The 22,996-nt window shown below is 39.1% G+C and overlaps 1 protein-coding gene across 3 annotated transcripts in view; it reads right to left on the reverse strand.

Moving 5' to 3' along the window:
* Positions 1-22,996, reverse strand: part of ABLIM2 (actin binding LIM protein family member 2) — a 145,318-nt gene that overhangs the window by 18,740 nt on the left and 103,582 nt on the right. For all 3 annotated transcript variants that reach the window (XM_054202677.1, XM_054202675.1, XM_054202676.1), the window contains exons 11-16: positions 19,620-19,740; positions 17,790-17,888; positions 12,122-12,223; positions 10,852-10,905; positions 6,150-6,202; positions 5,374-5,521 (exon numbers count right to left, since the gene is read on the reverse strand). In XM_054202677.1, the coding sequence (XP_054058652.1) occupies positions 5,374-5,521; positions 6,150-6,202; positions 10,852-10,905; positions 12,122-12,223; positions 17,790-17,888; positions 19,620-19,740 (577 nt within the window). The remainder of the gene's footprint in view (positions 1-5,373; positions 5,522-6,149; positions 6,203-10,851; positions 10,906-12,121; positions 12,224-17,789; positions 17,889-19,619; positions 19,741-22,996) is intronic.

A 22,996-nucleotide genomic window follows, 5' to 3' on the forward strand; every position in this document is an offset into this window, starting at 1 on the left:
GAAATATAACTGAGCAATGCTCACATCTTCTCCATATGTAGTGTACATGAAAGTGTACATGTGAATGTCTATAAGTAACAGCATGCCAGGATGCAATCACCTTACCAGGCATGACACGAAGAAAGTTTTGGGACTCATGTTATGGAAGCCTTATGCAGCTTCGTGATGCAAAGCAGATTTGAGAGCTTGTGAAATCTCTGTCCTCCAACTTGGTGTTTAGCCATGACTTGAAAATGGGATTAAAGGTACCATCATTTTAGAGTTACATCACTTCTGATCATGGTCTATGTGGTCTGGTTTTGGTTTTGTTTCTTAAAAAAAGAAGGTCTGGTATCCTACCACTTAAAAAAACCCACAACTTTTTTTTTTTTTTTTGCTTTCTTTAAAACTTCTTCTACTGCTTCAAGTGGAAACAAGCACAACTGAAGATATGGCAATGGATAAAGTAAATCAATGAGTGTAGAAACACTCAAGGGAAAGAGAGTTAAGATAGGCAAAATTGGCAAAGTGGTGTCACCGTGAACAAACTGGATGTAATATGGTGATGAAACTCTGCAGTCACTATGAAACAACCGAAGAGCCTTATTTTTAATATCGACAGTCTAATAAGAAAGTCTGGAAGTTCCTTTTGTCGATGAAAGGACAAAAAGTGCTTCAGATTAGTTTTTGGTTAATAAAAATAATGCTATATAGAAGTGACAAGCTGAATCAGTTTAAATTAAATAGAAGATGAAAAAACACATGTGTAATAAACATTCTTGATTCCAGTACAGGAAACTTTGATAATTTGATGCAAAGAGTTACAGAAGTCAGTTAGCTCAAAGAACTGAATGTACAATGCTTCTTTCTGTCAAAAATGTTAGCAATCTGTGTCCAACAGGGAATGCAGGAAGGGACTCCAGACCCCACTGGATTAATAAATACCCTAAGGAGATGATTAAGAATAAGCATACAGAAAGAAAAAAGAAAAGATGGATCAGCAAAGAGCTCACGATGTGCTGAGATAAAGTGAGAACTGCCAGAAGTCAAGCTGAGTTAAACACTGAAAATGATATTAAAACAAATAGCAAAAGGTTCTCCAGCTATCCAAATAAAAAGAGAACAAGGAAAGAAGAAATGGGATCACGGGGAGTTACGCTATGTCAGTAAACAGCAGAGGTGAAAGGTAACCTAGGTAGGGCTCCAACACTGAAGGAATACTTCACCTCTGATTTTAGGAACAAAAGGTAGAGTACTGAGCAAGGAGGGAAAGCTCACGAAATGAGGGTATGCCAAAGAATCACAGTTGTGACGGAAACATAATTCAAAGCATTTATGTACTTAAACAAGGAGTGATAAGCTCATATTGAATCACAAGTCCAATACCCCTTATCATTGGAGAACAACAACTATACTTCTTATATTTAAAAGGGGAAATAGATAATGAGGAGCCACCAGTTTGCTACTAACAGAAACCTTAAGGAAAGACTGAACAAAAACATCAAAGTAAACATAAAATTAATTATATTCACATAGATTTTAATTGGTTTGACATAAGTTTAAGACACACTGCCAGACTTTCTTGGTAGCTTTCTTTGTTAAGAGAAATTACTTCAGCACAACATAAATTTTATTGGATCTCATCTAATGTGATATCATTACAGTGTTTGGTATTTGGCTGCACATGAAATATTTAATTTGCATTTAGCAAATCTGGATAAGATGGAGTTTATCAAAGGAACTGTAGGCTCAGTAAGAAAATAATGAAATGTAAAAAACGGGTAGTGAGAACTGAGCAGAGCTGACAGAGGAAAAGTGTCATCATGGACTGGTGTCGAGTTGAAATTCGATTTCTGAATCTGAACACCAAAATCTGAACACCAAAAATAGTAACGGGCTAATAAACTTCCAAGTCTAAACAAAGTTATAAAGCACTGCCAGTATAGAAGAGGATTGGGGTATCATAAAGAACTGGGATAACCTTGAACATCAGAGTAATAGAAATGGGATAAAATGTAATAATTCATAGGAAAAGTCATGCACTTGGGGACTAACAAATACCCCAAACTTCTACTATTTAAACTGAGAGCTCATAATTTGGAAATGACAGGGCAGGAGACAGGCTTAGATATACAGCTCAATCACAAGATGACCTTGAGTTGCTAATATAAGTTTAAAAAAAAGCACAAGTTGGATATGTCTGTCCTGATACATACAAGATACAGAAATAATAGTATTTTCAGGCAGTGACAGAAGATCCTGGAGGAATCCTTTGTGCTGTTCTTGTTCATCAATGTTCAAGTGGGTTAAATTAACTCCACCAGACCAGTGGTCTACAGGATAACTGGGGCATTGAAAGCTCATCGCAGGAAAGAAGGCTTGATAAACTTGACTTATTTAAGCTAGTAAAATAAAGATGATCTATAAAAGCAAGAGAATTTTTAGAAACACAATCAACCACCATCTGAGAATTGGTATAAACTATGAGCAGAACTTTTGTTTTCATCCGCGCAGGGGCTTTCCATGTCTGATACAGGGATGTAGTGATGAATACTGAATTAGATGGGTCACTTAGCTATTCCAGTTTGGAAACTAGAAACTTATCGTTGCTTGTTATCGGAATGGCAGTGACACCAGAGGGCAAGGAGTATAATGCCTGCAAGACAGAACGAATGTATCTGCAACAAAACTATCATCTCTGCTCCTGCCTGGAAAAAGATGCTGGTGCTGAACATCAGTGTGGAGTTCCATTTCTTGGCCTCCTGGCTACAGAGAAGATGGGCGAGACACTTTTTTTCTATCACCAAATAATACTACGCAGTTACCAAGCAAAAATGCACTAAGGTAAAGACCGGTTTGAAAACAAACCCAATTCACTTCAGCACGTAGCAGCCGCCTCCCAGGCTGCCAGGACTGAGCCACATCTGCGGGCACAAGCGACATCGTGTGGCCGGCTGGAAAAAATCCAGGAGGCAAATAAAGCCAGAATAGCCCAAAACAAGCTAGCAAGACCCACTGACTCCCGCGGGAACTGTATTTCAGTTAGCTTTTGTTTCCCATGAACTTAGTTGCAAAGTTAAATGCTTTTTAATTTTCTGCCTTTTTTTTTTTAATATAAAATAAAAATAGGACACTGAAAGCCAACAACCACATACCGCTCGTTATCACATCCAACTGCAGTTGTACTGTTATAGTAAATTTTCTGGAGTAACTGACCAAGATAAAGCAATCTTTCCTTCTAAGCAGGCACTATCTGAACAATTACTCTCTGCATGGATATGGTTCCTGCTTTTTCCAGTATGACATTCACTCTACCCTGGATATTCTGAGCTTGCCCCTCAGCACACCAGAGACACATGAACAGCAAGGGTTAGACACCTTGCTAGGTATCTGCTTTCCTAAATATTTGACACTTAAATTTATGAATTACGGTAAATTATTAACTATTAAACATCTACATATACAGAAACAAGACACATTGGCACAGGTGGATGTAAGGAGATGCAAGCTCCACTCTAGATACAGCAGGCCTGTAAAAAAAAGCCTCATACTGATGTGCTTCGTTGTTAGATGCATTCTTCTGGGCATATAGCTAACATCATGTGGCTAAACATCTTCTAGAGCAAAATAACCCTTCTCTGGTTTGCTCAGAGGCTGGACAGATGAACACAGGGCTGTTTGCACAGTATGTTTGGACACATCACCAGAGACTCGCGGTCTGATGCCTGCTAACTTCCTCCACTCTGCATATAACCCCTTGGCACTGAACCTATACCTGAAAAGTTCGTTTTCTCTGATACTCACTGACTAAGCTACAGAGATGGGGCTGAATGTCGGAGTTCTCAACCGTAAGTGCAAGAGGCAAAGAAGCTACTCTTCCGTGGCCAATGGGACATGTGACAGACTACAAATATTCAGAACTAAATAGGGAAACACTGAGTAGAGAAGGAATTACTTAGGGTGTCCTTGGATATTAAAACAGTCAGATGACTGAATAAAACCATAAAGAAAGGAAAAAAAAAAGCGTAAATGTCAGGAAAAGAAAACTTCCTCAATGTCATTTCTGTGCAGCTGCAAATTGGGTAACAGGGCCAACTTTCATGAGGGACAGAGAAACACTGACAAAAGCAATGGAAAATGAACTACACAACCTATATTGCACTGGCACAGAGGTGATATCGACCCTGACAGAGGCATGAACCATCTTTTGCATTTCTAGTTTTAATAGCTCCATAATAAAAAAAACATAAAAGAAATGCTGGTATAGAAGACTGACAGGTATAGCAATATTCTCATGAAAAAAACCGACACCTTATGTTGTTCTTTTATGACAGTTCTCATTGTGCAACATACTTCTCCCTACTTAAAATTTGCACGCAAGGACTATTCACTCAATACGTATGTAGAGATGCATTGTATCAACTCCAGAAAGCTTCCAAAAATACCCAACATGCGCATTACGATGGAAGGTTTAGGTGTTCATTTCTGGGCAGTGACTTATGGATGTTCGGTGTGTGAGCTGGTCAGACTCAGTTTCCCCTGCACAGAGAATCCTACAATATGCTTCATGTACATGTATGCAATGTCTGGTGAGGACTAAGGAATCGAATCCCCTCAAGTTAGACCACTGAGACTGATGATCGAAAATAACTGTTCCTCTTTATCTTGTTACAGCCTTGTGACAGACTTTGTAGCATCTGTTTTTCCTCTTCCTCACATAGCTAAGCCATAATTTCCTTAATATAAGTTGATGGAGCCAGCTATCACATTACCAAAATGCCCACAAGACTGACATCCTAGCCCTGCCGCCAGACATGCCTCGCATTGGATGCATTCTTTTGGAAAACTGCTTCCCCAACTCGTTTACCCCAGATGACCTGCTACTGCTGTATGGTGTGAAGTGGAGGAGGCAGGGAGCGAAATGGCCCAGTTATCTGTTAAAATTAATTTAGCCTATTTTTTGTCAATTATGTAATCTAAAAGTAAAATTCAGACTCAATTCTGATGATCACCTCCCTCACCTCCTGACTTGCTGAGGTGTGGAGTAAGAAATGTGTAGAACATGCTTTTGGTATTGACAGCAAACATGGACATATGGTCTTCAGTCTAGTATTTAGCAACAAAATTATCCCATTATTCCACCTGGTTGCTCAACGGCTTATATATCTGGAAGATTTCTGTGAACTTATAGGTATAATTGTGAGAAAGAATAAAAAAATGTCTATTCCAAATTAATCTATGGAGCAAAGTGTTCTTTATGCTTTATCATGATACAGAAGAAATGGCTCCACTAATATTCAAAACAGGTAGTTTGTATCAAGGAGCAATTAGCACAAATCAACCATCTGCCTGACACTACCATCCCACCTACTGAAAACGGGTAGCAGTACTCACGGGAGTAGCCGGCAGTCGTGCCCTCCTGCATCCTCGGGAAGTTTTCTCTGTCGGTTCCAGCAGTAAGAGACAGGGACCGGGTGTCTGAATCCGGGGAATTAGTTCTGGTGTCCATATCCCCTTTCAGAATAAGCCAACTGGTCTTTAGCTGGAGAGAGTAAAAGCCTGCTATAGGATTCAGAATTCAACATCTCAATGCAGTTCTACTTCACCTGTCTGGGAAGTCTTGTGAACCGACTGGGTTTTTATGCTCATTGCAACTTGCACCATCCTTTATCAAATGATAAAAGTTGACTATATTGTGGGACTCCCTGTTAGACGCCACAGCTTCCAAAAACTTTTAACTCACAGGTGGGTTGAGGATAGTTTCTCTGTTAATTGAGTTGCCCACTGCCCCCCACTTGAGAAGATGCCCTATGCAATTTTCTTAGAATTAATCTTCTGTGAACATTTTTCTTGTATGTTAATATGCACACTAAGTAAAAGTCCACAGGCTGAACTGAATCACCAATGTATATATTGAGACTGAGTGAAAATCCCTGAGCTTATTGCTCTTAATCTCAATATCCCTATTCCTTTCTCTACTGTAGAATGTAGATTCTAAACCCTCTGTGTGAGAGATTTAACTTTTCTATATCTTCTTGGAAAGACCTAAAAGTAGTAATTATTATTTCAGTTATATAGAAAGAATACCCTTACGTATGAACAGGTTTTAAAAAACAGTTGCTTCAAGAAAGATCAATAAACTAACCCCTTTTGTGCTTTCTGATCATTACCTTCTTACTGTCCTGATCCAAGCTTCCATCCTCCCCTTCTGATCTTCTTGCGGCTGGAAGATTAATTTTAAAAATTAGAACAGATTACATTTTTTTGTCATCTGTTTTGACTGTGGTTATGTTCCAAATATTTTTAAGAGAGGAAAAAGAAACAACCAAAAAAACCCAAAACAGCTGGTCAGAAAATTCAATGTGTAGAGCTATGGTTTCACAGAGTTACCTAAAATCATTTTGAAATTGGTTACAGTAATACCCATCCTTCAGACACACAGTGAATTTACAGAATCTATTCTTGCTGGACTTTGAATCTATCTTTTTAGGAAGTAACTATGTTTGGGGAATTGCTGATATTTTACTGTTGGTTTATTTTCTTGTAGCTTTCCAACTTGCTGGGAAGAAAAACTCAAAACTGACATCTTAAAAGCTATTCATTAGATGGTTCACAACCATCAAATGGGGTTTTCCTTGTCTTTTATGTTCCACACACTGAGTTACACCTCAGAATCTTACAGAAATATTTTGTTCTGGATTTCACAGCATTTCAGATGAAGTCCCAAAATTTGAGTCCTACTTGCCTTTGTATTGCTCTGTGCTGTTTGGGGAGAGTTTAATGGCACAAAACTGGAGTAATGCAATGATCTAGCACAATTTTAAGTCCATGAGAAGTCATCATAACAGGGGGTTTGTCTGCAATGCCTGAGTACAAGGGCAACACAAGAGCCCCATACAACACAATGCAGTCAGAAAACATATTTATTAATAATAAAAATAGTATGGTAATACAAAAGTTAAGGCTCAGATTAGACTCTCGGAGACAGAGGTGAGGAGGAGATCAAGTTGTGCTGTTAGAAGTGCTGCAACGCTCCCAGCAAAGTTGGGAACAACTCTGCCATCTCCATTCCCCCGTCCAGCGTGTTTGCAGAGGACCTGCCCTGCATCTGAACTACAACGGGCAAAAGGCCCCCACCATTAGCATTTCAGCGCTATTCAGTTTTATTTTCTGGTGCCATTACACAGCTCCCATGCAGACCTTAACTGGTTTTGTTGAGGAGGTGATACTTGACAAATTGCAGTAAGGAAAAAAATGTATGGGTTAGAGGTGAAAATCTGTAACTGTAGAGGGTGGAGTTTTTTTCTCAATTTTATGTGGCAAAACAAAACTGGGCCATAAAATAAAAGTAGCATTATGAAAAAACTCAAGGTTTTTACAGTTAGCTAACAGCATCCTGACAAGGGCATTTTCCCAAGATGGCAAGCTGCTTCTCTAAGAAAGAAATAGAAAGAAATATCCATATATGACAGATGAAGAATAAAGTCTCTGCGTTGCAAGAAAGATTTAATCCTGGCTCACTGATATTTAGGGAGCACACCCTAAAACACCAGTCAACATGTTGTTCCAGGTTACATGTATGGATCTTGCTCTCACTAAATCAGAAATCCATATAGAGATTCTGATGTGTTTTTGGAAATTGTTTTTGTTTCAAGATGTTGACATTTTCAAAGGATAACAAACCAAGTTTAATCCAAAGCATTATTCAACCAACAGGGGCCATGAAGACTGGCCCCTTCCGAGTTCCTGAGAGTGCTTCTACAACACATGGTTGGCAGAGAAATCCAAGTGGCCTGAATTTCATCAGTACTGAGCATTAGCTTCACTGCTACAAGGGACACCCAGTTCTGCTGTGAACCCCAATGTTTCACATGGATCAGTGCTAATATTGCAGAAGAGCAAACCTCTTCATTTTTTTTTTTAAGCTTTGAACTATGTTAAACTATTTCTGAAACATGAACACGCACACACACACGAACAGCCACAGAGGCTCCCGCACTCTTCACTTTCCGACCCCAGCTCTCAGCCTGATCTCTCATATGTCCCATTCTTCCACCACCTTTTTTCATTCTGCAGTTGGGTGTTTATAATAGAAACACAGAGCTGTAGCTACAGCAAATCTGTTGGGCACTGCTGTAACTGAAACCTTTTAAAGCCAAATGTTCTGGAAGAGCTTCTTGCCCTTTTTGTTTTAAAGAACATTTTTGTGCTTGTTTGTTCAAACTTGGTCTCTTCAATGAAGGAATGTTCTCTGGCTCCTTTTCATCATGTACCAGTTCAGTGTCCCATTAGCTTGAGGAGCTGAATCATCAGCTGCTCATGTGTCCGTGCTTTAGCTCTTCCACAATCAAATATAAATTTTATTTATTCGTTTATTTATTTATTGGAAGGAAAGTTCATTGATTTTTTTCTGGTTTTGAGTTAGAGAAAATAATGTTTTGCTCTTCAGTAGGAAAATGAGCATGTATTTTCAACACAACTTTTCAGAACACCTATAATCTATAAAAGAAAGTTTAAAACATATATTCTTGTTAACCCATAGAGATTGCTGACTCAATAATTTAATTCTCTGCTCACTCCAGTGATTACAAGGAACAACTCCATAGAGCAGTGCAAAACTGACATAAACCAGACTTCAGCTGCATATCTGAAGGATGGAAAACTGATATAAAAATGCCTGGCCTGGAACAGAAAAAAAGCTGCTGCTGCTTAGAATCATCTTTGCAAACCAAAAATATCTGTAACATTAAATGACGCAGCCAAGATACGGGACATCAGAGCCATATCATCAGCTTGCGTAAATCAGTGAAGCTATGCTGATTTACACCAGATGACTGTAACTTTGCATTTGTTCATGATCTTTCCAAAGACCACTGTAACACTCAACTTTTTCCTCTGACAGTAGCTTTTTTTGCTCAGCCTGAGTATTTGCCTCAAATGATTTGTATATCTAAAGACAAGAAGGAATTAGAGAGCTTGAGCAGACTATAAGGTTGGCAGATTACATTAAATCAAGCACTAAACCAAACAGATACTATCTCTTTGCCTTAGGGGTAACATTAGTTTGTCCAAGATTAGGATATTGTGAGCAGAAAACGTACATCAAAGACCAACACCTAAAAGTGCACTGAAACGTCAGCGAGTCTGACTTTGCTCAAAACCATACCCAGAAAACCACAGAGGTTACCTAACTCTGGATGATTTGAATGCGCAGTTACTTTAGCGTGAAGCACCAGTCACTGCGAACGTGCACAGGCTGACTCACTCAGTTGGGAGACATCAGTTGACAATTTTCTTTCTCCAATTACTGTATCAGATCCAAACTAGAACTTCATCCAAAACAGAAATAACTTGTTTTCCGTGAAAGATAGTAAAAAATGATTAACTACATAAAAGCAACCTTTTTAAAACTATGTTAATTGGGTATTATAAAATGAGTTAAAGCCTCCTGTTACCACAAAAGAAAAATGCGCAAAATGTATTTTCCTTGTTATGACCCTGAAGCCAGTGATGTATCTGCAGTTCCCTAACCTTTCACTCACAGGAAGTTTTCAGCTATCAGCTAAAGCCAGGGAGAACAGACACACAGAGCTTTCTCACTCTCACATACAACATGGGAGGTCACCTCTGTGCAGACAGTGCTGCAGAAGGTAAGAGGATGGGAGGAGTTGCTCCAACAGACACAGCTGGCAGGCACAGACTGGACCAGCCCTTGCCATGAAGAGTGGCACAGCTTTGCTCTCCCATCTGCATCCCCAAAGATACAAGCTTTCATCCCCAAAGTGCCGTAGCTACCGCTCACTTTGTGATAAACATCTCTCATGTTTATTTTATTCTCTCATTCATTCCCAAGATGGGGAGTAATCATTATTAAAATACAATTTTTGGTTTGGGGCAGATTTATGTTACTTATTTTATTATTGTCCTTTGCTTCTGAGTACAGGAGTACCCCAGTCATGACTCTTAATCAGAAGTGTACTTCTGCACCTCTCAGGCACCCTATTACAGCAGAATCCATACATATTTGATTCAAAGATTAACAATGGAATTCAGTTTAGAAAAATGAATTCTGTATTACTAAGCCTGTACCATAAACCAAGATCATTGTCAAACACCACTGAGAACACAGTAGGAACTGACACCAATATGGAAATTCCATTGATGTTAATCAGTGAGATATACAGCAAAAATAATAAGAGAAGAATGCAGACTTCGTATTTCTATTTTTTACATTTACTAGAGTCTTAAGTCAGATCCTCAGTGGTATAAAACATCGCATATTTCTTTCTGTTCTTTAGAAACTCAGACAACAATTTTGTTGCTGGGTTTACCAAAGTTTTTCCAATCATATCTTGCCAATGTTATCAGCTACTGAATTTGCTCCTCACTGCCATGGTGTGATCACATTTGTTCCTGATATTTTACATCTTGAACAACTTGCAGATGAAAAATAGGTATTTCATACACACCACTTATCAATGAACATTTTTTTCCCCAGCAGTGTAGAAGTCAGAATTATTTACAAAAACTAGATACACCAAGACACGGTCTGAAAAGAGAAGAACAACTTCCTACAGTTACATGTTTTATATCATTCCATAAATAAGAAAATTGCTTACAAGTTACTATCAGCTCTGAATTACCAAGACAAATCAAAATATCATTATCCCGGTTTTAGAGAACTTACTGAATCCTTGGATATCATCTTATATAAAATGCTATTTAATTTTCACATTACTTTTTTTCCTTTTCTATTTGAGATTGTGGGGACATAATGAAATGTGAAGGCTACAGCAAACTAATTCAGAAGTCAATAGCATTTCTTTACAAGGACATGTAGAGAAAAGTGCCACGGAGAAAAGCAGACTGTACCATGCTGTTTGTAGATAGGAGGTTTCCTATAGATGTTATCTTTTACGCCAGTGTCTGAGAAAAAGGAAAGAGAAAGGAAAGAATAAGAGAGTAAGCAAGCAGTTCAGACCATGCTGCTCTTGTCTCCTCTCAACAACACTAAAAATGCAAACACTTCAGCAAAGACTACGCATTCACTCAGTGGCTTGTCATTCACTCGTTATTACAAGAGAATGAAGCCTTACCCACCATCTTTATACATTTAAAACATTGGCTATGCCTGCCTCTGCAGTATAATCACCCGTAAGTCCCTCAAAATGCTTTAGGACACCTTGAATGGCATTCATTTGCTGAAACATAGGTGGTTACGTCTGCACTACTAATGTATACTTCATAGACAACAAAGAAACTGGCTACACTCAGTACTTAAAATCCATATACAGGCACAGCAGACTATAATCACACTTGAAAGAGGACTTTCTCCATTAATTATGAAGAAAATGTACATGTTCAGATATAGATGCTTATACTGGAAATGCCCAATATTCTTATAGGAAATTCTATAGTTTGTCTTAATTTTGAATTGTATAGCTAACCCGGCTTTCCAGGAATTTTTTGAAAGCCCCCAGAGGCACAGTCTAGGGTTCCCATATCATGTTGTACGGACAACAGATTTACTTAGTACCGCAGACTTCAGCAGATACAACTCCTAATTACCGTGTGTTTATAGAAACATTAACCCCAGAAGCTAAACATAAATAAACTATTCCATTGAACAAGTAGATGTGCTTAGCAGTCAAAAAGCTAACAGTGTGGACATAAATTTAATGTGCTCGTTGACTGAATGTGAACTTGAAAACAGTATAGTACATGTGCAAAGACACAACCACAGTGAGCCTCCTGGAGGTCTAAGGTCTACCAGCTATTTTTAAAGTCTATGGATAAGGAAAAAACCAAAACCCCAAACCCCTTCAGCCTTCCCTCCTGCACACAAATTTGACAGACGTGTGAAGCAATGGCACTATAAATAACTGTATCTTTGTTGGCTCGATAGCATTCATCACTGTCTGCCTCCTCCAATGCATTTTTTATGTACGTAAGCACACAGCTCTCTAACTCCTTCATTTCTGAGACCAAGTTAAACTGTTAACAGATTTTCACTTATCAAACGTTTTCTTCTCTTGCAGTTCGAAGTTCACAAATCAATGCAAAAATAAAATAAAATTACATTCAGAAGAGAATAAACAGGTGCCAGCAATCGAAGATCAAAAGCTAAGCAGTGAATGCCTACCTGGAATATGGAAATGCCTAGGAGCCTGCTGATAGACAGAAGGTGAAGATTTGCTGTCTGAGTACATGGATAAGCTTGGAGTGCTCCGACCACTTTCACTGCCTCCAAGGGGAAGAGCAAAGAAAGCAGATAAAAGAAAAAATGGAAAGCAAAGTAGAGTATTTCAAGCGTAAAAGCTTGTTCAGAATGACTTGTTAATCCAACAATTTTAAATATATGGTTTTTGTAAAACCCATTATTTTTCAGCACAGTGTATTGGCTCAAGTCTCCAAACATCTCATCAGTAATGAATATCTGATATATAATATCAGATTAAACTGCCCCACTTTGAATCTAACGCTTCTCTTTTAACAACACTTTAATGAAGAAAATAAAAGGATAATAACATCCTCAATCTTGTAATGTATTTTGCATAGCCATAACGGAATAATCTCTCAATCAAGTTTTTGAAAAGTTTAATGCTATGGCTTATAGTCTGCCCCTGAAACCAGTAATGAAATCATTCAGTACTTTTCAAATTATCTCAAAGCAGGACTAGGCCAAAAAACAAATGTTATGGTTAAGTCAAATATTCCTGCATACATAGGCGACAAAAAACAGATGTTGAAATTTGGTTCTTAATTGCAAACTTTTCCCACAGGTAACATGCCACAGCATATTTATGCAAACAAAGTTGGATTATCAAGTCATGAATCTATAATGCCATAGTCACTTCACCAAATTTCAAGATATACATAGACTGATCCATATTCATTTTCCCACTTGTTTTGTCAAATGCTCAGTAGGTGCCATTCATTTCCTCTTAGCTAATTTCCCCGAAGCACACTCTATGGCATTATAGTGCTGCTTGGCAAACAAAAAAGTAAAGCTCTACTTTTTTGGGACTTGTAAAATCCATATAATTTACAGCACTGTTAAGCAACTGGAAGCCAAACATGACATTTATTCTTACACAAAATGGTTGTTAATTCGCTGTTATTGTTTTAGTGTGGATGGAGCACAAATTTAATGGCTAGTAACGATGAAATTACAGCAAGTTTTTTGGGGGGTAAAGAAAGTGCAGCAGCTCGGAGCACTAGACCTGTAACTGAGTTCTGCCTTCAGGGAGGGGAAGTTTTATAACCATAAAACTACTGGATTACCATAACTGCCTAGGCCATGCCCATGGAGGTGGCCTCTGCTGAACCCATGCCTCTCTTGACAAGCAGTGGACGCGTGGTTATCGGTCTGTCACCAAAGCCAGCCTTGACACGCACCACTGAAATCAACTGGGTAGCGCCACTGAGTTCGACAGGAGGAAAAGCAAGCCAGAAGAGGTCAGAAGAGCGTGCTGCGTATCTCATGACAATTCTAAATTCGTTCTAAACTTTGTGTCTGTTATTTTCATAGTTGGTGCAAAATTAAAACTCGAAAGGTATTCAGACATTACCACTGTGTACTCAATAATCGTGATTTCTTGTTGAAAAAAAAACAGAAGAGGTAATCAGAGCAGTTGAGAAAGTGAAATTACAACTGCACATGCTGTTAGCCTATGGCCCTTCCAAAAAGTAAGGGAAGGATTATGGCATTACTAAAAGCATGGTGCGTCACCACCAGCTACCAGTCAAGTTGTCCTCAGACAAGGAACCACGCTGTTACTCAGTTTCTTGATTCCTGCTTTGTCTTTGGAAGGAAAGAAACGGTGACAGGTTTTCACTGCACGTTTGTTAATTCCCTCTTTCTTTGCTGCTTGCTGCCCAGATGCTTGGCCACCCCTACAAAGTGGAAGAAGCCTCAGTGTCACTCCAACTTTGAATGCAAAGAGCAGTGATAGACACTTATTTAAGTAAGGTCCTTTAAAACTCCAAGAACCTTAAAAAAATCTTCATCCCAAAGTGATGTTACTTTTGGAATTTTTTAACTTAAAAGAAAAGGAAAGTTGTCAGGTGACTTTCACAGTGTATCAATTCCTGATTTGCTTAAAATTAGTGTATTATTAAAACCTCATATTCATATATGACTGGCATGAATAATTACTTCACTGAGCAGTGATCCCAAGATGCTGGCATTGTACATACATAGAGAGTCATTCTTGAGGGACAGGGATAGAGTGTCAGCGGGGAATCGGGAGGAAGTACTGATTGAGAGGAATCAGTTGTAGGAGAACAGGATGCAAGCACAAGTACCAGGGGACAGAAAATCCATGAACTGCTTAATGTAAGGATCACCTCGGTGGAGCGATTTGCAAAGCCATCCCCTCTAACTTGCTCGAAAGGGAAGAATTAAGGATGAAACGAGGGAAAAGGTTCTTCTTGCAGCCCACTCATACAAGCTGATGCGCATTTAAATTGTATTTATAACTCTGCCATTGATCTGGACAAACACAAAAAAGCAGCTGCATTTTACATTTTGCATACAAAATTTATGTAGTTAACCATAAAGCAAACTAAAGACCAATGTAGAAATTTCATGTGTAGGAACTCCAGTCAGTCATTTAATCTAGCCTGTAAAAAAAAAAAAAAAATCTCTAAAATGAAACTTTGCCAAGAATTTGTCTCTTTCAAGGTTTGCCTGGTATACATTGAAGAACTTCAAACAAGGTCTCAGGGAAAATAAAACTACCCGAGAGAGATATTTTTCAAACTTCTGGTTTTGTCTTTTGCCACAAGGAGCTGCAGGCTGTGATCTGCTCTACTGGTCAGTGCAGACTGAAAAACCAGAATCATGAATTCTTCCCTGGATTTTGTTTAACTTGGAAAGAATCTGGAAAGGTTTGCTTTGAACTTGAGTGTCAACCACAAAAACTTCCTTGTGTCTTTTGGCTGCTGAGAGGGTAGGCTGCTCTTTTAACCTTGTGTGCATGGAGCCAACTGACCAGAGCTCAGACCATGCTCCCTTTTCAAGGGATTGTCAGGAAAAGTATCATATTGTTTATACCTCCTTCCTAGTCAGCTTTCATCTTATCTGGGAGGATGGGAGATTTGATAACAAGTTACAGTAAGAGCTGTCTGAGTTGAGGATTGAACAACAAACAGATACCACTGGCCTAATGAGGGAGATGTCAGAGCCTACTCCCGAAACTGGATCCTTTAGTATCTCTGCACATGGTACATTAAAGTTTTTTGAAGTTTGATGACTAATTCTTTTCAAGCTTTCAAAGCCAAATGAAACGGGCTTTGGAAGCTGTGCTCCTGCACTAGAAAGGCAAGATACTTTCCACCACATTTTAGTAAGCATTTTTTCAGTAGGGCTCAGCACAGCCTGTACACTCACTGACTCCATCACCTCAAGAGGAAGAGTTACACCAAGCGTTGGTACTTAGAATATCACACCCTGTGATTCGCAAGGGCACGAACTGTGAAGCTTTCTCAAAGTGAGGTTGCACAGGATTTATTTTGAAGAGACATTTGCAAGACAAAAAAAAAAAATCCTTAAAAGAGCACAACCAAATCATTTGTCTGCATGATAAAGAATAGCTCATCCTATTACATTTCATGGGAGATAGACTAGAGTATACTGAAGAAAGAACAGGAACTCAGTAATCATATTTTTCACTGGAAAAATGATGGACCATGTAATTCTCAGAAAGAATATGATGCAAACCCAGTAAAGTCAAAAGGAAGATTCTGCCTGTTTTAATTTCCCTAGGGTAGTAACATTTGTGTCTCCTGAAAGCTTGAAGAAATATTTTTAATGACAATTGTGGAGTGCTGTTCTTACAAAGATAATAAGCTAGCATTATTAAGCAGTGTTTTATTTTGGGATTTAATCAAAATTTTTTAAATGAGTGTGACTTCACTTTTTTAAAACTGAAGTGGCAACGTTAACCTTGGTCTGGATACAAAGGAACTATTTCTACAATCCTACTCTCCCCACACTAACCACTTTGAAAAGAAAAAAACAGCACACTGACGCCCTCAAAAGGCTTCTCAAGATAAGGAAAAAATACGGTCTGCAACTCAGAGAAAAGCATTCAGAGAACGTGAAGAGGATGGGGGCAAATCTTCTGACTCCTTTCGGACTGAGATGTTAACTCGGTGTAAAACAGCGGATAATCCATACAACCTCTGCAGGGCTCAGGATTACCTACACAGGGAAAGTATAAACAGGCTTGCCTGCCTCACAGGAGCGCTGTGAGGGACTGTAAGCTACCGCTTGCAAAATATTTTAGCTCCTTGATAAAAAGAGCTGCAGACTTGCAAAACATTATAATTTTGATCACACTACTAAAACAATTGTTTGGGCACAAGGAGCCGCCACTTGAGGACTTCTTCCCCCAAACAGCAGCACAAAGTAATCGCTGCTGCTCTGAGCAAGAGCGGGGAGCACCAAACAGAAACTCATTTTACCAGGAATGCTGCTAAGCAACTGCAGGTGGGCTTTCGAGTAAGAGCTTTCCATACAGTGATATCGTGCACTGCAGCACACTGAAGAGGTTTTTGTTACTCAGTACATCAGGCTGGATGATATCACCCAAATTCAGAGGGCAGATCAAAAAATTGTTCACGCGGCGCCTCAGGGAATACCAGGGCGTGTGCCAGCCTCCCAAGAAATGTTCCCACCACCCAGGGTGTGGGGAAGGAGTTTTGCAGGTAGATTTTAAAATGGCAACAATCAGTTTAATCTCATCAGCTTTTTCTTCCGAAATTTTCTCTCAGGGATCACATTTGGGAGACTCGAGCCTGATTCTGTTCCTGCTTATACCAGTGAAATTCAGTTAACTTTGGGCAGAACTGTTTCTGGATGCATTAGGGCCCAATGAAGATGCATTAGTTATTTTTTCCAAAGGTGATGAGCGCCTGCTATTCATTTGAGTTTGCAAGTCCGGTTCCTGCAGAGGGTCACTTCCTTTTCTGTACTGGTTATGAAGGCAAGAAGAACAGTTTTGCTTTATTAAATCAAACAGTACATGAGAGTCAAGGAACAGGCACTGAAAACGTTTGGCATTCATCATTCATGTCTCCTCCCCACTTGTATTGTTACTAGAGAGGACAGACTCAGGGGAAGATACATGTGGTAGCTGAATGTCTTCTCTTTCTGACAATAAACTAACTAGCTAAAAAAAAAATAGCCTTTGCCTCAAAAGTCCTTGGCATTTCTTGTTACTGTCTCACATCCGCAACATGGAAGTCATTAAAAGTTAACATCCACTGCAAAAAAAAAATCATTGGCAAGGAGACTAGAATCACTTACACTGTTTTATAACACTATTTGCTAATCAGTGCAGGTATATTGATTTAACCAGCTTATCTGGCATAACTTTTGGTAATGCTACAAATAACATGAAAAATCCCTAAATGTAGGTTAGAAGGTTAGATAACTGATCATCCAATGTTGGATCCAACATATAAGCTTGTTATATTTATTTAGCATCACCAAAATAGGGTAAACAATATATTTTAGAACAAATTGACTTTTAAAGTATTTCCCTCCCTCATTTTCATTAGAAAATCTAATCCCTTCCCTCCACCCCTTTGAAAAACACTTAACACTCACTGAAAAAAAGCAAAAATAAAACAACCCATACCCACTCAGTTCTTAAAACTTACACAATACATCAAAAAAGCACTTGCACAAAATTAAGACAAATTTTATCCAAGTGGAAGCCATGCTTGCACAGACATAAAAGTGAAACACATCTGAGTAAGTCTACAGTATCACAGCACGGTTTTGCATTCCTGGACCTTACCTTTGAAGAAAGGGATGTAATGATGTCTGAATGTAGATGTAGGGCTTGGGTGTTGGGGCAGGGAGATGCAGCTACTGGTACCAAGACTCTGAGTACCAGCTGGGGGCAACAGAGAGTAAGTGAAAATAAACTATTTAGTTCACTTACTGAAAGCCACAAATTACAATGCCATCCTTTTTTTCAGGAACATTTTCCTCCTGATGCTTAGAAAACATATAGTTTATATTTAAAACTTCTGTTTATTGCTAAAAACTTCACAGTGGCCGTACTATGCAGTTGGCCAAGGGACACGGGCTTTCTGCAGACAGAAAGGGTATCATAGAAAATACTGATAATGTAACGCATCAGAAAATATTCCAGAAAAGGCACCACAAAAAGCATAGCTGCACTCAGGGGAAAATCTGCATATTCAAAAGCTGCAAGAGGGAATGATATATGCTTATAATGGATCTAATGAAATGAAATGGGGAGAGCCTTGTCTCTGCCGAGAACTGTGCTACGAGTGGGTCCAGTTCTCACTTGCCGTCGGTGCGCGCTGGCAGGATTTAGTTCACAACGCACCAGGATACTCAAGTGCATGACTAATTTAAGCTTTGAAGAAACATCCTGAAGTTATTTGAGCTCTGAAAGTTAGACATGTGATCGAGTACTTTGAAAAACGTTCTCAGAAGTCATCTTTGCTTTGTTGTAATAATGTCCTGATAACATATTTTGTAGGACTAACGGTAATTATTAAAAGTGGCAATTATAATGACTATCTTCTAAATTTTCACTGAATCTGTAAAACATGAGAATTAATTTAGAATTTCTTTTGTCTTCCCTCCTTCCTTTAACAGTGTGCAGCTAAACTTAAGCACGACACAGCTGCCAGACCTTCAGCAGAGACTAATCTTCCCTCTCTCTAATAGATCTGATACTCTCTCTCATTTTCACTTCAAAGACTTTATGTAGTACAAATATTCAATTCCTGTAAAAATTATTTGTGTTAACCATAAAATTTTAATTTCCAATGGAAAGATTATGAACTCCCAATTTTCCAAACTAGTTTATAATTATAACATATCCCCAATGAAATGAAAAGACGCCAAGAAAATAATACAAATGCTCTGTGTTTTCCACCCAGATGACGGAGTGGAGAAAAATTGGAATGAATTTTGAAAAATTTAGTTGATTGTTTCTAAGGATAGAACTATGTGCAATGCCCAAACACAAACGTGCTTTTGTATGGGGCCCCCACACAGAGACTAAAAGGGGTGATCCCTCCTCTCTGTGCAACAAGAACACCAACGCAGCTGCCGCTACAGCCGAGAGCTGCAATAAACATTGCTGTAAGCTTCTCAACTAAAGCAAGCAACTTGGCCCTCAAAATCCAGCCATTAGAACCACTAGTCACTCCTCCAGCTCTTGCACTGTGGAGAAGAAACACGGACCATAACCCTGCAGTATAAGAAGGGATACAAAGTCACTCTGTCACCCTCTTGGTTTTGTGTGCATTCACTGCTACCATGCCGCACCATGAAAGAGCTGTGGATTGAATGTGTAGCTTCAGGCAGGATGGGACCAGGATTAAGTCCTTTAAACTGTTCTATCTTCTGTTTACAGATACATCAAATCAATCTTTCTAGATGCCTGTTTTCATTTTTTTAGATGCTCGTTCCTGAAGCACTTGTTTCCTTTCTCCCCATGAGACTCTCTGTTCACAGTAAATAAGTCACTGCAACGAACTGCTACTCCACCTTAAACCCCTGCCTACCGGAGTCTACCCTACTTACAACGTAAGACAAATTAGTGGAAAAGTCTAGAGAATAAATAAGGCTGCTTTTCAATTACCTGGTCTGCTGTAATGCTGAGGAGAATGGGAGGTTGGAGTGTAGCGACCATAGCCCAGCGAGCCAGCAGAGCTAGGGCTTGACGTCCTGTACTGCTTGAAAGATCTGTCATCTTGGTCACCCTGAGAGGATGAGAGGAAATATACGTCATTAGGGGAGAGAGAAATGACTTCCGAAACAGGCAGAATGTAACATTTTGCACATTTCTGTGCCATGTAGATGGAATTCAATGCTGTTATAACGCTCCATGCAAATCCAATGAAATGAGGTGGCTTTCGGCCATAAACACCTCCACCGCAATGTGACCAAAGCAGCTTTGCCAAGTATCAGAGATCAGTCGTGTTTGCAGGAAAATCAGTACACACATGAATTTAAAACGACAATATAACGTGAAAAGAATATAACACTGTAGAAGTGTTTTTTCAGGACAGTGTAATTCCCTGAACATACATGGGAGGGAAGACGGAAGATGAGATCGGGTTAGCGTGATAGTACTATGGTCACTTTGTATCTATATGAATGGATGCATAATGGTTACAGGCAACACAAAAATCAGTATTTGTTGGCTTCATTACATCACAGAAACAACTGTATCGGCTCTACAAACTGCCCAGCGTACCTTACGGTCATTACTAGTGAGGTAACTGATATAAACACTCTTATACAGCTTTAGCATTAATACTGCAGCATTGTGCAAAGCAAGTCATACAACACATTTCCCACTAAAACCTTGGCTTCAACCACTTAAAACCACGTACACCCATTCCAAACACCACACTCTCTATAGCTAGTTAAATTACAATCGTAATTTGCGTGTAGTGTCTTAACAGTAACAGCATTACTAAGTGAATTAGGTCTGGAAATTATTTTTTGTAAACCAGCTATAAAAGCAAAGGCAAATTTCTTGTTTCTTTTAAGACAGGCAAGAATTGGCTTGAGTTAAATTCAACTAGAACAAATCAAGGTAACCTGCAGATACTCCCTTATGGAAAGCTATACTCCATCAAATGCTTCCCCTCTCCTATTCCAGACATGCTACACGATAACAGGTGCTAGTCACTTGTCATGAATCCCAGGACATCTTTAGGCACCTGTGTGACTCCCACAGGATCATTCATCATCTAAACACACAGGAGATCCTACTTATCCCCCATCATCATCTCCCAGATTCCTATCAGGACAACTTAATTATATCGATCCATTCCTCTTTAGGTGAATCCAGACAGCAAGCACGGCAAAGCTAGATAACCTGGAGAATTCACATAACATGAAACACGGCAGCACCAACCTCCATACCGGTGTCACTTCTGGAACTTGGTAGTACGACCGTTTGCTAACTGATAGCTAATTTAAAGGGAATTATTATAATCTTCCAAACCACCAAAATTTCATATAGATTATTTCACACCTTACCTTTTGTGTACTTTGTGTCTCTGCAAGGAACAGCCAATCAAGTTCATGAAATCCAATATTCAATAAAACATGTTTTTATTTTTAAACTGTCAATTAAATTACATTTCTATTGGTTAACTTCTCTGTTCAACCAACGCTTATAGCGACAGTTGGTTATTTACAAACCTTAAGGGAAATTCGCAATTCACCACTATTACTGAAATTTTGCAATACAGTTCTCTTAACATAAAATTGGGATAATGGAAAAGTTAGCCAGGCCTGTGACATGTAACTGAGTAATTGTATTTGGGAAGCTGTGTGAAATGCTTTCACTGCTTCCAAGGTGATGTTTCTTGAAACAATGAGTGGCTTTGATCATTAATGCACATCAAAATACACAGACCTAGAAGTTCAGGTATGTGCAAATGATTTAACAGTTTGTGTGCACAAATAGTATAAGTAGATTAACTATTTGTGAAATAAAAAAACAAAATGAAAAAAAGAGAAAGCTATGCCAAGCATTAATTTAAGTCAACTCATGCTGGCAGCTTTAAATGTAAACATAAGTCATATTTCCCAGTGTAATTTATTTAGTAGAGCTTGAAGAAGTGACCACAATACAACCTTTATTTTGGAAAGCAGAAACATGGATGACAGTGGAGATAGATGTGTACAGATGACAATCCAGAAGCAGAGCACGTATTCAACACAAGTAACACTGTGAAAAACATAAATTATAAACCCCCATGCACTGTAGAGGCAGGAGGCAAACCCTGCATTTCAGACTTTGCTGGTTATCAATATGACCAGGTTTACGCATCACAAAATGGGTCAGAACAGGAGTACAAAGGCATTGGGGATTACCTCAGTAGGTGTTGGAGAGAGCAACTGAGGTGACTGCAAACAGCAACACACAACAAATTAGTGATACAAATTCATGCATGATGTTACTTGTGAGAAGAACTACTCTTAAAATACCATTATCCATGTATAACACAGTACAGTTACAAAAACCACCTGTCAATTAAGTTAGGCCAATTTTTCTTTTTTATTTGTTTTTAAATAAGTAAATAAGGAATAAGATATTAATAATTTCATACAAAGCTTTTCTTGATTTCTTTACTACAAAACCCTTGAGTCTGGTGAGGGTGGTGCTGTACCACAGAGAGTGCTGCCAGAAGGGAAACTCACATTTAAAGCAACTGCCTGAGACCAGAAAAAAGCCCTTGTTAAATCTGGACTAGAACTTTGTTGGTCTCAGAGCTGGCTGCTTTAAGGGAAAGAAAAATATCTGTACTTTTAAATTAAACATCATGTAATTTGAAAAATTGCTGTTCATTCGTTTTCCTTTTGAAACTAAGGTCTAAACTTGTTGAGTTGAGCAGAAATCTACTGAAACTATTGTGGCAGCAAGTATAGCCAGGATGCTGAAATTTGGAAGACAGGATACACATACGTACAAACTGGGGGACAGGAGTCCAGAGAGCAGACCTGCAGAAAGAAATCTGGGGGTCTGGGTCGATAGCCCCAAAAGGGCCAGCCATGTCCTGGGGTGGATCAAGCACAGCATAGCTAGCCAGTTGAGGGAGGCGATTGTCCCACTCTACAATGGTGCAGCCCCACCTTGAGTGCTGTGTGCAGCTTTGAGCACCTCAATATAAGGACATCAAATTATTTGAGTGTGTCCACAGAAGCACAACCAAGATTGTGAAAGGCCTCGAGGGCAAGAGTTACTAGGAACGACTGAGGTCACTTGGTTTGTTCAGCTTGGAGAAGAGAAGGCTGAGGGGTGACCTCACTGAGGTGATCTCTTCTCTCTGGTGACCAGCAATAGGACATGAGGAAATGGAATGAAGCTGCACCAAGGGAAGTTCAGATTGGACATTAGGAAAAGGTTCTTTCACCAAGAAGGTGGTTGGTCACTGGAACAGGCTCTCCAAGGAAGCGGTCATAGCACCAAGCCTGTCAGACTTCAAGGATGACCTG

The sequence above is a fragment of the Rissa tridactyla genome, chromosome 5 (assembly GCF_028500815.1).
Source record: "Rissa tridactyla isolate bRisTri1 chromosome 5, bRisTri1.patW.cur.20221130, whole genome shotgun sequence".
NCBI classification, from domain to species: Eukaryota; Metazoa; Chordata; class Aves; order Charadriiformes; family Laridae; genus Rissa; species Rissa tridactyla.